The sequence below is a fragment of the Tupaia chinensis genome, unplaced genomic scaffold, assembly GCF_000334495.1.
Source record: "Tupaia chinensis unplaced genomic scaffold, TupChi_1.0 Scaffold000532_1, whole genome shotgun sequence".
NCBI classification, from domain to species: Eukaryota; Metazoa; Chordata; class Mammalia; order Scandentia; family Tupaiidae; genus Tupaia; species Tupaia belangeri.
The window spans coordinates 8,563,846-8,575,816 of record NW_006160045.1 but is presented as its reverse complement, the minus strand read 5'-3'; the positions used below and the strand labels follow the sequence as shown (position 1 = coordinate 8,575,816).

General features: G+C 40.2%; 1 protein-coding gene across 1 annotated transcript in view; it reads left to right on the top strand.

The window, feature by feature from the left end:
• Positions 1–11,653, top strand: part of SRP9 (signal recognition particle 9) — a 13,880-nt gene extending 2,227 nt beyond the window's left edge. The window contains exons 2-3 of the mRNA XM_006157265.3: positions 6,886–6,954; positions 11,076–11,653. Coding sequence (XP_006157327.1) covers positions 6,886–6,954; positions 11,076–11,195 — 189 coding nt within the window. The 3' untranslated portion in view covers positions 11,196–11,653. The remainder of the gene's footprint in view (positions 1–6,885; positions 6,955–11,075) is intronic.
• Positions 11,654–11,971: the final 318 nt, after the last annotated feature.

Genomic DNA, 11,971 nt, shown 5'->3' with positions numbered 1-11,971 from the left:
GCTATTCCCGAAAGAACTGTTAGAAGCACCTAGACCCCGATGGTAGTGTTGTTTTTCTATGGCCGAGAGAGGAAGAGAAAGAAAAAGGTATTTTGACAGAAGTTAACGCGTCACGACCCTCCAGCTCTTCGTTTGGTCGGGATCACAAGTGCGTACCCCGACGCTCGTTCCTTGGATGTGGAACCCAACCCAGGCGTCCTCTGCGACCCCTCTGCTGCCGTCCTCCCGCGTTCACCATGCTTAATTTTGGGTTGTGTGTGTGTGTCAATGGCCTTTCATGAACATGACAGCGATTACACTCTTTACTTAGAAAAATGCACTTACACAGAAGTGTTTGCTCATGGAGGCCTTAAGTACATTCATGGCCCTCACAAATGTCACAGAAAGTAGACACTAGGAGTTCGCTCGTTATTGGAAAGCAAAGAAATCCAAGCAATGCGAGTTTAACATCTGGATATGATCTTTCATCTTTGTGGGATTTGCTTATTTTATTGTCATGTAGAAAAATCATTGAAAGTAGCTCCTTGTTTATTAAAAGCCCTACTGTGGGTCATGCAGGTGATGCGGTTAAGGGTGCTAGACTCCCACATGGCGTACCAGGGTTTGAGTTCCTTTTGAGTCCCTTTCCAGTGGCTTTCTCACTTTCTCTCTTTCTCTCTCCCACTCTGTCCCTCTCTGGTGAAATTAAAAATAAGTGAATTAATTAATATAAATAAAATCATTCTTTAAAATAAAAAAGCTCTGCTGCTTTTTAGAGCTAAGCATTTTTTTAAAGAATTTTATACTGGAGACCTCAGACCTGGTTATATGTGATGTTCTTGTGTTTTCTACTTCATTGAATAACTCGGTCATTTTTTTTTTCTATTCCCTATTCACATGTGACTGGACTCCAAATCTAATTAAGTTTTGTGGGAGACACAAAGGTGAGGACGTTTCTGACCAACTCAATGGATATTATTGAGTGGTGTTATGGATATGCTGTACTGTAAATAACAACCCTTGGAGAAGAAAGAAAATTAGAAGCAGTCAATAAATCTCAGAAAACTGGGCCTTGAGGCTTGCTATAGGAGACTTTTAATTATCATTAAATAACCTAAAGTGCATTTTTAATGTATGCAATGGGCAGGTAACCTGTAAATCCTACACCACATATTCACAGTGAGTGTCTGTTTAAACTGTTCAGCAAGATATGTTGGTATTATGATTAAAAATAGTATTGGGGCTGGCAGATGGCATAGTGGTTGAGGGCACTGGACTCCCACAGGCCAAATGTAGTTCAAGTCCCAGGCCTGGCGGCTTGCTTTCTCACTTTCTCTCCCTCTCTCTCTCTCTCTCTCTCTCCCCCCCTTTCTGGTCAAATTATAAATAAATAAATAACTAAAAGAGCTGTAAAAAAAAAAAAAGTGTTATGGGCCAGTTCCATTGGTGCAGTGATAATGACTGCTCAAGAGAAGCTGGAGCCTACATGACAACCACAGTTTAAATCTCTGGTTCAAATCTCTGCCGATGTCTTCCTGAAAACTCCTGACATGCATGTAAGTGCCCAAGATGCCCAAGATCAGGCTGGAGAAAGGGGATCGTGGCATGACCAGGTCTTACGAAGGGCGCTTCTCCTTTCTCACTCTCTCATTCTTGCATGTGTACATGTACTCTATCATGAATAAAGAAAAAACTTTAAAAAGTATTAGACCTAGAGAAAGACCTAGATAAGTTAACAAACTGTAAAATATTCTTAGTTTCATCGTTTCTGATAAAATGACATGATAATAAATGATTAAGTGAATTAGATGTTTAAGACTGAATATTTTGTTTGTAACACTGGTGGTTTCTGTCTGCTTCATTTGGTTGGCTTCTCTTGCTCACAGAGCCATTGGTTTCTTAATTTAAGCAATGTACCATGAGATCATGCAAGACTTTTGCCCAGAAGAAGCCACAGTGCAAACTAAAAATATCTGAAAAGACATTAAAGAATATACATATTTACATATTTACATCTTGAGGGACTATATTTTGAGAATGTGGAGGTAATGGTTGGAAAAGTGAAGAAGAGTAGTTACAAAGAATCACTGTGACCAAACATGTCTAGAATAAAGAAGAGACCCCTTCAGTGCTTTACCCAGAGAATTCTAGTGGCCCAAAAACTCCTGTTTCTCAATGATAGCCTTCTACTCGTTTTTGACCAATGTTTTTGATAGAGAGGGAGTAAATACAGAGGGAAAGATTGCTTAACAGCCATATTGAGTACTTTTTATGGTGACAGGCATTTGACATACAATTTATATGTGGTATGGGCTTTTAACGTGTATGTATTTACGTACATGTACATATATACAGTCAACCAACTGCAGATCAACCAACCACAGATTCAGCCAAAAATTATAGTTAGACCTACAATGGTTGTGTCTGTACTGAAGATGTTCAGAATTTTTTCTTGTCATTACTGTCTAACCAATGTAGTATAGCAATTATTTATATAGGATTTACAATGTATTAAGTGTGGGGTTTTTTTGAGAGATTTTTTCTATAGGGCGCATGCGCTCTCCAAAAAGACAGAGACAGACAGACAGAAAGCAAGAAATCACCCCCCCCCCAGGGGGGGATGGCCATGCCACAACCCCTTCTCCTCCATTATCCTCTCGGGATCTTGGGCACACATGCATATGCACCCAGCATGAGTTTAAGCCACCGGGTCCGGGACTCAAACCACTACATGGGAGTCCAGCGACATAGCCATTAAGCCAACTGCTGGTCCCTACAATGTATTAAGTATTAAAGTAATCTAGAGATGATTTAAAGTATGGAGTGGTGGTGTGTGCATAGGTTATATGCATATATTACCCACTTTATTTAAGAAACTTGGAGGTTTGGCAGATGGTGTGATAGTTAAGGGCATTGGGTTCCCACATGGCCAACCGCAATACTGAACCTAGTGGCTTGCTTTCTACAACCCCTGCCGCCCCCCCACCCCTGCCCCGTTCTTGCTCTGTCCCTCTCTGGTTGAATTAAAAAATAAATAAATAAATAAATGTAGATAAACTAATTCTTTTTTTTTTTTTTTTTTCTGGGGCTTCAATTACAAACGCAGTGCGCCCACTTCACTATAGGGCGCGTGCGCTCACCAGACAGAGAAGGACATAGAGACAGAAAGCGAGAAATCACCCCCCCCCAGGGGGGATGGTCACGCCATAATCCCTTCTCCTCCATTCTCTTCTCTGGATCTTGGGCACGCATGCACACGCGCCCGACCTGGGTTTTAAGCCACCGAGTCCGGGACACGAACCGCGGTTGACTACGTGGGAGTCCAGCGACATAGCCATTACGCTAACTGCTGGTTCCCCCCCCTCCCTTTTTTTTTTAAGAGAGACTTGAACGCCCACAGATTTTGGTATCTGCAAGGGGTCCTGGAACCAGTCCCCCAACCTTAATGCTGAGGGATAACTAATTTATGTGAACAATGACAGCAATGTATCGAGGTAGATAAATAAATAGTTTCAAGTACATTGAATGATTTGCCAAATCTCTTAAGAGATTTAGCTGAAGTCTGAACCTAGGGCTCTACACCCCAATTGCTTTCTGTTTGGTCAGTACTTTGACATCTGTTTTCCAAAACTCCCTTCCTTCCCCACCACATTTAACCTGTTCATTTTACCCACCATCTACCGTTCTCACCTGCCTTGCTTTAATTGAAGGTAGTATTCATGCTGGACTCTGTAACGGCCTCTCAGTCGGCCTGCTGCCCTTTAGTTCCTCCTTCACATCTGCCTTCACTATCTGAAAAACAAAAACTGGATTCTGTCTCTTGCTTAGAAACCAACTCTTATGGACAATGGGATTGGGCCCCAACTCCCAGCCCACAGTTACTCTCCGGAGTCTCTGGCCTCGTCTCCCTCCATTCACACCATCCCCGGTTGTGGTCTCATCAAACTACAGAATTCATTGTGTCTTTGTTCAGAATGCTGCTTCAGCCTTTCTCCTTCCTCCCCTAACAGGGAAGAAATGCGTTTCCCATGCCACCTCCTTTTGTATACTTCCTCTTATCCCAGTTTCATTACTTCTCTTCTCCCTGTAACATTTTACTTGTATGCTTCTTGATAGGGCTCATTCATTCTGTCTTGTTTTGGGTTATTTTCCTTGGCTGAATACAAAGTTCCTAAGAAGCCAAGAATCTTGATTTCTTTTTCTCTATCATGGCATCTAACATATTGACCCAGAATACCCCCTAAGTTACAAAATGGACTCCTACAGCATCATAGACCTTTGATGTTCATTTCTCTTAATGAAACCAGTGTGTATTCTCTTAACTGGGTGCTAAAACTGCCATAGTTGTCATGCTTTGTTACATGTGTGTATTTATACATGTATATATTAGGTTGTCGGAAAAGTCATGATGTATTTTTCTATAAAATGCAATTATGACTTTTCTGATGACCCAATATATTTATGCATATACACTTTTTTTTGGGTCATTTTTGCTGTAGGGTATGTGCACTTACCAGAGAGACTGGTGAGGGTGGTGAGGGGTGAGAAACCAGCCTTGCAGGTGGGGATGGCCATGATGTAGTCCCTTCTCCTCTTATCTCTGGATTTGGGACATGCACACACAAACAGGCAGTGTGTTTTTCAAGTCCCAGGGTCCAGGACTCAGCACAGTCAGCCCCGTGGGAGCCAGCCGCCTCATCCACCACACCACTTGCTGACCCACTTTCTTATTTTATTTGTTTATTTTAGAGGTTTTTGTGCTCTAGGGTCTGTGCAAGGACAGACAGACAGAGACAAGGCGAGAAGGAAAGTGAGAAATTACCCCTCCCCAGGGAGAATGACCATGCTGCAGTCCCTTCTCCATTCTCCTCCCAGGATCTTGGGCACACACACGCAATCTCCTGGCATGAGTTTCAAGCCACCGGGTCTGGGACTCCAACTGTGTTTGACCATGTAGGAGTCCTGTGATGTAACTACTACACCATCTGCTGGTCCCTGACCCACTTTCTATATCTCTAAGTTTGGATTTCTTTTTGTTTCTGGAGAACTAAATTTTTTAAAATATGTAAAATTGAATTTGCTAGACTAATAAATTCAATCAAGTATTTTGAGGATAATTAACCTAATTATTATTTTTGTCCACTTACATCTTACATGCATGGTGAGTTCCTTTTTTTACCTCACCAAGACAAATCTCAAGAGTAGTGTAATTTTTTTTTTTTTTAGCAATCTCAGGACTGCAAAACGGTCATGGGAAAAGTTGTAGGTTATATCTCTTTTAGCTCTTTTTATTTAAGTTTCCTGAATTATCTTGAAGCTTCTGGTAGAACACATTGTAACCCTTTAAAAAATTTGTCCGTTTTAGCATGTAGATACTTAATTTTTAAAACACCTAGATAAACAGGTTTAGCAAAAAACTGCTGTAGGGGTCAGCAACTGGTGTGAAAGTTAAGGCACTAGGCTCCCACATGGCTGACAATGGTTCGAGTCCTGGACTCAACAGTTTGAAAACCATGCTGGGTGTATGGGTATGTGTCCAAAATCCTGAGAAGAAAATGGAGGCAAGGGAATTGCAGCATAACCATTTTCCCTGGGGGATGATTTCTCATTTTCTCTTGCTCTCCCTCTGATGAGCACACATGCCCTCAGGGAAAAAAACTAAAAAAAAAAAAATGTTGTAATACACAATGGCTGTCTGCATTGTTAAAAGAAGAAAATGTTCATTGACGTTAGAAGCATTCCTGGGAGATGTCTTATGGAAATATGCTAATACCTAAATGATGTCTTGGCTGCATAACTAGAATACTGAATAACAAAGTGTTATGTAGCATAGCACTTAATATAGAAGTTATTCTAGTTTTTGGAAAGCTGTTGCCAGAGACTTTTCAAGGCAGAATTCTATTTTATGAAATAATGCATCTTGTGCCTTTATAATAAAGATGTAATTTTTGTTAATGCTTTGTCAGAATCAACCTTCTCAGAGTTTTATAAAAGTGGAAAATGGCGGGACCGGCAGGTGGCGTGGTGGTTAAAGGCACTGGATTCCCACATGGCTGACTGTGGTTCAAGTCCTAGACCTGGCAGCTTGCTTTCTCCCTTTCTCTGTTTCTCTCTGGTCAAACTAAAAAATAATAACAAATGGAAATAAATAAATAAATAAACAATTCTTTTTTTTTTTTTTTAAGTGGAAAGTGAGAACCTGACAAGGGACAGCCAGTAGGGCCACCATTGGCGTGGGTCCCACAGGGTTGACTTTGTGGTTGGAATCACAGACCTGGCAGCTTGAAAAACATGCTGGGTGCCTGTGCGTGGGTCCCCAAAGTCCCAAGAGGAGAATAAAGGACAGAGGATTGCAACGTGATCATCCCCCCAGGAGTGTGCTCTCACTTTTGCCCTCTGTCCTTTTTGCATGTGCCCGTGCCCTATAACAAACTCTTAAAATTAAATAAATAAATAAAAAGAACCTGGCTATAGTTCTGTTTCCTAAGGAAGGGATTTGGACTTTTTAAACTAGCCATTTTGCTTACCCCCCACCTTCCTGTCATTCTAATGAGACTAGGTGTGTTAGTATATATTCTTTTGGCCAACAAATCTAAACCATCTTATAAACTCAGACATTCCCTGAATATGGATGTATTCCGGGAATTTTCAATACATCTCTTTTCAAGCTGGGTGCATATAAGATGTCCAACTTTTTTTTCAAACCTTTAAAAAGATTATAGCAATAGGAGTGAACTAAAATGGCTGGTTTTTGCCTCATTTCAGTAATAAGTTTACAGTGAAGGTGACTTTAGATGGTTTGGGTGTTAATTCTAAAAGAATTCTTTTCAGCCTACCTAAAGACTAAATTATTTATGAGAATTTTCATCTGTCTTCACTGTTTCTAAATGTGTATTTTTATTTCAGGCACGTGTGGTTCTCAAATATAGGCATTCTGATGGGAGTTTGTGTATTAAAGTAACAGATGATTTAGTTGTAAGTATACATTTTTATTTGTTGCATACTTTCAGATTTGTTTAAGCTAATCATTTGTTTGAAATCATTTATACAGCATTCATGCAGTTACCTATTAGGGTGCTTATTTTGTACTGCATTGTAAAATGATTCTGTAAAAAGCTACATGTCAACAAGCTATGCTACATTTATAGACCTTTAGGAGGTAGGTTTTTTTGTTTGTTTGTTTGTTTGTTTTGGTTTTTCTTTTCTTTTTTTTTTTTTTTTGAGAGGTTTTTGCTATAGGGCAGGTGTGCTCACCTGAAAGACAGAGAGAGACAGAGAGACAGAAAGCGAGAAATCACCCCCCAAGGTGAATGGCCATGCTGCAATCCCTTCTCCTCCACTCTTCTCTCAGGATGTTGGGCACACACGTACATGTGCCCGGTGTGAGTTTAGGCACTGAGTCCAGGGCTTGAACCACGGTCGACTACATGGGAGTCCAGCAACATAGCCAATACGCCAACTGCTGGTCCTCCTTTAGGAGGTAATTTAACTCCCTTAATTAATGCATTGTGTTAAATGTAGTTTAATACTCTCTCTCTTCAGATTATAATCAAGAGGAATGTAGAGATCAACACTGAATGTAAAATGGAGATAGTAAAGAAAGGTTTGCTCTTTGGTGTATGGGGAGTATGCAGTGGTGTTTGAACACAGTTAGGACCTTTGTTCTCTGTCTCCTTCCCTGATCTCCCTTCCATTACGTCCTCACAGTGCATTCATTCCCTGCTGCGTGGCCAGCTGGACTCTGCATGCAGTCCTCTGAGACCGCTCTGATGAGAGCTCATCAGCAGTCCCTGTTTTCAAACTTGGGGTCTTACCTGTCCATACCGTACCTTCTTGCCACTTTTGATATCAAAAACTCTTTTGTGGACATTATTCTTTTAGCACTTGTGGCTTCATTTTACCTTGGCTCTCTTACTATGTTTCTGTTGCTTCATTGTTTACTAGTTATTTCTTTTATGTGCCCTGATCAGTGTTTTCTGAGGGTTCTGTCCTGGGTTCTCTTCATACCATGTATTCTGGGGCCGGTCAGTCCATGAGGTGCACTCAGTGCAGTACTCCCTGTATCTCTGTCTGCTTGCATCTCTGTACGCTTAGCTCATGCTTTTCTTCTGACTCTCCCACTAGCTCTCCATTGAGCATCCTCACCGCAGGTACTCCTTAAAAGCCTGTTGGGAGTGGAGCTCATCGTCTAGCTCAGCCTGACCCCTTCGGTTCCTACCTTTACTTCCATTGTCATCTCTTGTCAGAACTGGGGATCCTGTTTGTTTCCTTTTTCGTCATTCTCGTTTCCACTGTGCCTTCATTTGAAACACTTCTGCTGTTTCCCTGCTCACCATACATGTACTTTGCCGTGCATTTAAAATCCTTAATTCATTTCACAAACTCTCCATCTTCACTGTTACTCTCGTCTAGGATTGCATCACTTGCCTGGACTATTAAAATAGTCTCCTAACTATGTTCTTGTTTTAGTTCATCCTGTACTACTGCCAGAGTGATTTCTTCAAGTGTACATTTGATTACTTCTCCCTAGTTTAGAAACCTTTAAATTCTACCCTCACATCCCCTCTAACCTCTGTCTTTTCTGTATTACTTAAGAGTTTTTTCTTTTTTTTTTTTTTTCTCCCATAAGCTGTGCTGTCTTAGGGCTCTGTGCTTTTGAACATTCTGTTTCTTCCTTTGCAATGTTGAATCCCACCCCCGCCCCCAATTTGGCTAGGCTGCTGCTTATCTCTCAAAACTCAAATCCAGGAGATTGCTTCATTTCTTGCTTTGCATTTTGGCTCTTTTGTACTGTATACATATCTTTTACCACATTTATCTTTTTTTTTGAGAGATTTTTGTTATAGGGTGCATGTGTACCAGAGAGACACAGACAGAAAGCAAAAAATTACCCCCTGGGGGAATGGCCACACCACAATCCCTTTTCTTCCATTCTCCTCTCAGGTATGCACACTTGCTCGACATGAGTTTTAAGCCACTGAGTCCAGGACTCAAACCACAGTCGACTACATGGGAGTCCAGCAACGTAGCCATTACACCATCTGCCGGTCCCCCACATTTCTTTATTTTTGGAGAGGTTTTTGCTATAGGGCGCGTGCGCTCACCAGAAAGACAGAGAGACAGAAAGCAAGAAATCACCTTCCGGGGGGATGGCCACGCCGCAATCCCTTCTCCTCCATTCTCCTCTTGGGATCTTGGGCACGCACACAGACGCGCCTGGCGTAAGTTTAAGTCACTGGGTCCAGAACTTGACCCACGGTCGGCTCCATGGGAGTCCAGCGACATAACCATTACATCAACTGCTGGTCCCCCCACATTTCTTTTTAATAGGCTGTGAGCTTCAAGATAATAGAGACAGATCAGTAATATTCTTACTTATATTTTTAGTGACTAGTCTTGACCCAAGGGTACTGAGTAAACATTTTAAAAAGTAGATTCTTTTAAAGATTTTATATAGTGTGTAATTTTAATAATTCCTTTTTGTATTTTGTCATAATATTTCTGTTTGGTGCTCCTTTGTGAGGCTGCATTGGAGTTCAGGTTTTTTAAATGATTACCAGGTCTTCTAAGAACCAAGTGAATTTGGTAAAGTAACTGAAAGAGTGAAAAGGGAATCTAAGTTGAGGTGTTCTATTCTAGATATTAAATTCAAGAGGTTTAAATCCTACCATAGCCATTTATTAGCATTTTGGCCTTGGGAAAAATTTAGACCAGACCCTTCCTGGTCTCGGTGATATTTACAGTGCTAAAGTCATAGTCCACTTACCTAATTGGGTTGATGTGGAAGATAAAACATGAAAGTATTTAGCATTGGTGCTTGCCATTTGGTAGATTCAATAAATCTGTTCTTGAATTTTGAGCACTCTATATTGAGAAAAAAATTTATTATGATGATCACATAATGGTGAGGTCTGGTTACTGAAGAGAAACCAATATATCCTATTTTAGAAATTAAGGGAGCAGGGACTAGCAGGTGACATAATGGGTGTGTCACTGGACTCGCACGTGGTCAACTGAGTTTCGAGTCACAGATTTGGTAGCTTAAAACTCACAGTGGGTGCATGACTGCCCTAAATCCTGAGAGGAGAATGGAGAAGGGATTGCAGTGTGGCCATCTCCCCCACCCCCCCATGGGGTTATTTCTTCCTTTCTGTCTCTCCAGCGAGCTCACACACCTATACCAAAAATCTATTAAAAAAAAAAAAAAAAAAGAAAAAGAAAAAGAAATTGGAGGGGAAGGGCGGGAATATAGAATTAATTTCAATATAAAAGATTTTATTTCTAACTGATGGCTTCTTTTTGATTTTTACTTTTTTAATTCATTATAGGGCACATGTGTTTTTCAGGGGGAGAAAAAGAGACAGAGAGAGAAAAAAGTGAGAAAGCACTCCCCAGGGAGGATGGCCACACCACAGACCCTTCTCCTTCCCACTCCTGGGGTTTGGGGCATGCCTGCTCACCTGCCATGTTTTCAAGCTTCCAGGTCTGGGACTTGAACCACGCAGTCAGCCATATGGGATCCAGTTGCCACTGGCTGACCCAAACTGATGGTTTTTGCCTCTGATAACGATTAAACATAGTTACGGATTCATGTCAAGCAATAAGAGAAAGAATTCTAGGTTGTTTTATTTTTCGTTAATTGTTATTAAACCCTCAATTTCACAAGTAGGAAACAGGATCCTAATATTTCTGTACTTTCTTCCAGCATACCTCAGTTACTTAGGACTAGATCCCAGGAAGGAAATACCTCATTTTTTCTTTTTTCTTTTTTTTTTTAAATATCTAGTTCTAAACCCTGAGTTCCCCTTAACTCAGACCACAGCATGTTTTAACATATTACTTAAGTGGTCATTTCTGAGAAACTTCTGATAGAGTTCATTTAGTTTTTCATTCACAGAAGTGGCATTTGAATTACTGTACTTAAGAAATGTAAGCTGGAGGCCTTGAAACTTCCGTGTAGTTTCCTTTGTATGACCTCCAGGGAGTAGGACAAAACAGTGTTAGAAGAGACTCAAAATTTTATCCAATTATCTGTTTTCTACATTGTCAGTATTTAGTTTTACATAGTTAATATGTACTTTTAAAATTTCTAACAGTGTTTGATGTATAGAACAGACCAAGCGCAAGATGTAAAGAAGATTGAGAAATTCCACAGTCAACTAATGCGACTTATGGTAGCCAAGGAATCCCGCAGTGTTGCCATGGAATCGGACTGAATGGTTTGAAATGAAGACTCTGTTATGTTCTGCGGAAGTAAATATCTTTTGAATTTAAGAAAGCGTTGGGACAGAAAATACTTTATGTAACTGAGTGGGCTATTGAGAAGCCAAGAGATCAGTTTTTGTACTTTCTCATGTTTACTTTAGAGAGCTAGAACTGTACATGCTTTCAGTTAGAAAGTATTTATTTTTAGAAATTGGACAAGAAATGCATCTATCTTGGAAACATTTTTCAGATTATTTGATGTTGAGCAACATATGTAATTACTTCTCTGGTAAATTTGTATCATTAATTTGAAGATATCAAGAAATGCCAGTTCTTCTTTAAAATTAGCTCATTTGTCTTTAAAAGAAAATTAAATGTAACCATTTTGCTGGATTATATATTTCTTTTGGAGCATAAAATTTGTGCTGTTGATAACCAATAAATGTAAAATATGGTAACTAGAATTGACTGCGCAATAGCATACCTGATTCATATAGTAGTATAGTGTCGATTATATCTAAAGGTAATTATTAATAACACGTGTACTATCTTAGTTTGGGGCATGCCTGCTCACCTGCCATGTTTTCAAGCTTCCAGGTCTGGGACTTGAACCACGCAGTCAGCCATATGGGATCCAGTTGCCACTGGCTGACCCAAACTGATGGTTTTTGCCTCTGATAACGATTAAACATAGTTACGGATTCATGTCAAGCAATAAGAGAAAGAATTCTAGGTTGTTTTATTTTTCGTTAATTGTTATTAAACCCTCAATTTCACAAGTAGGAAA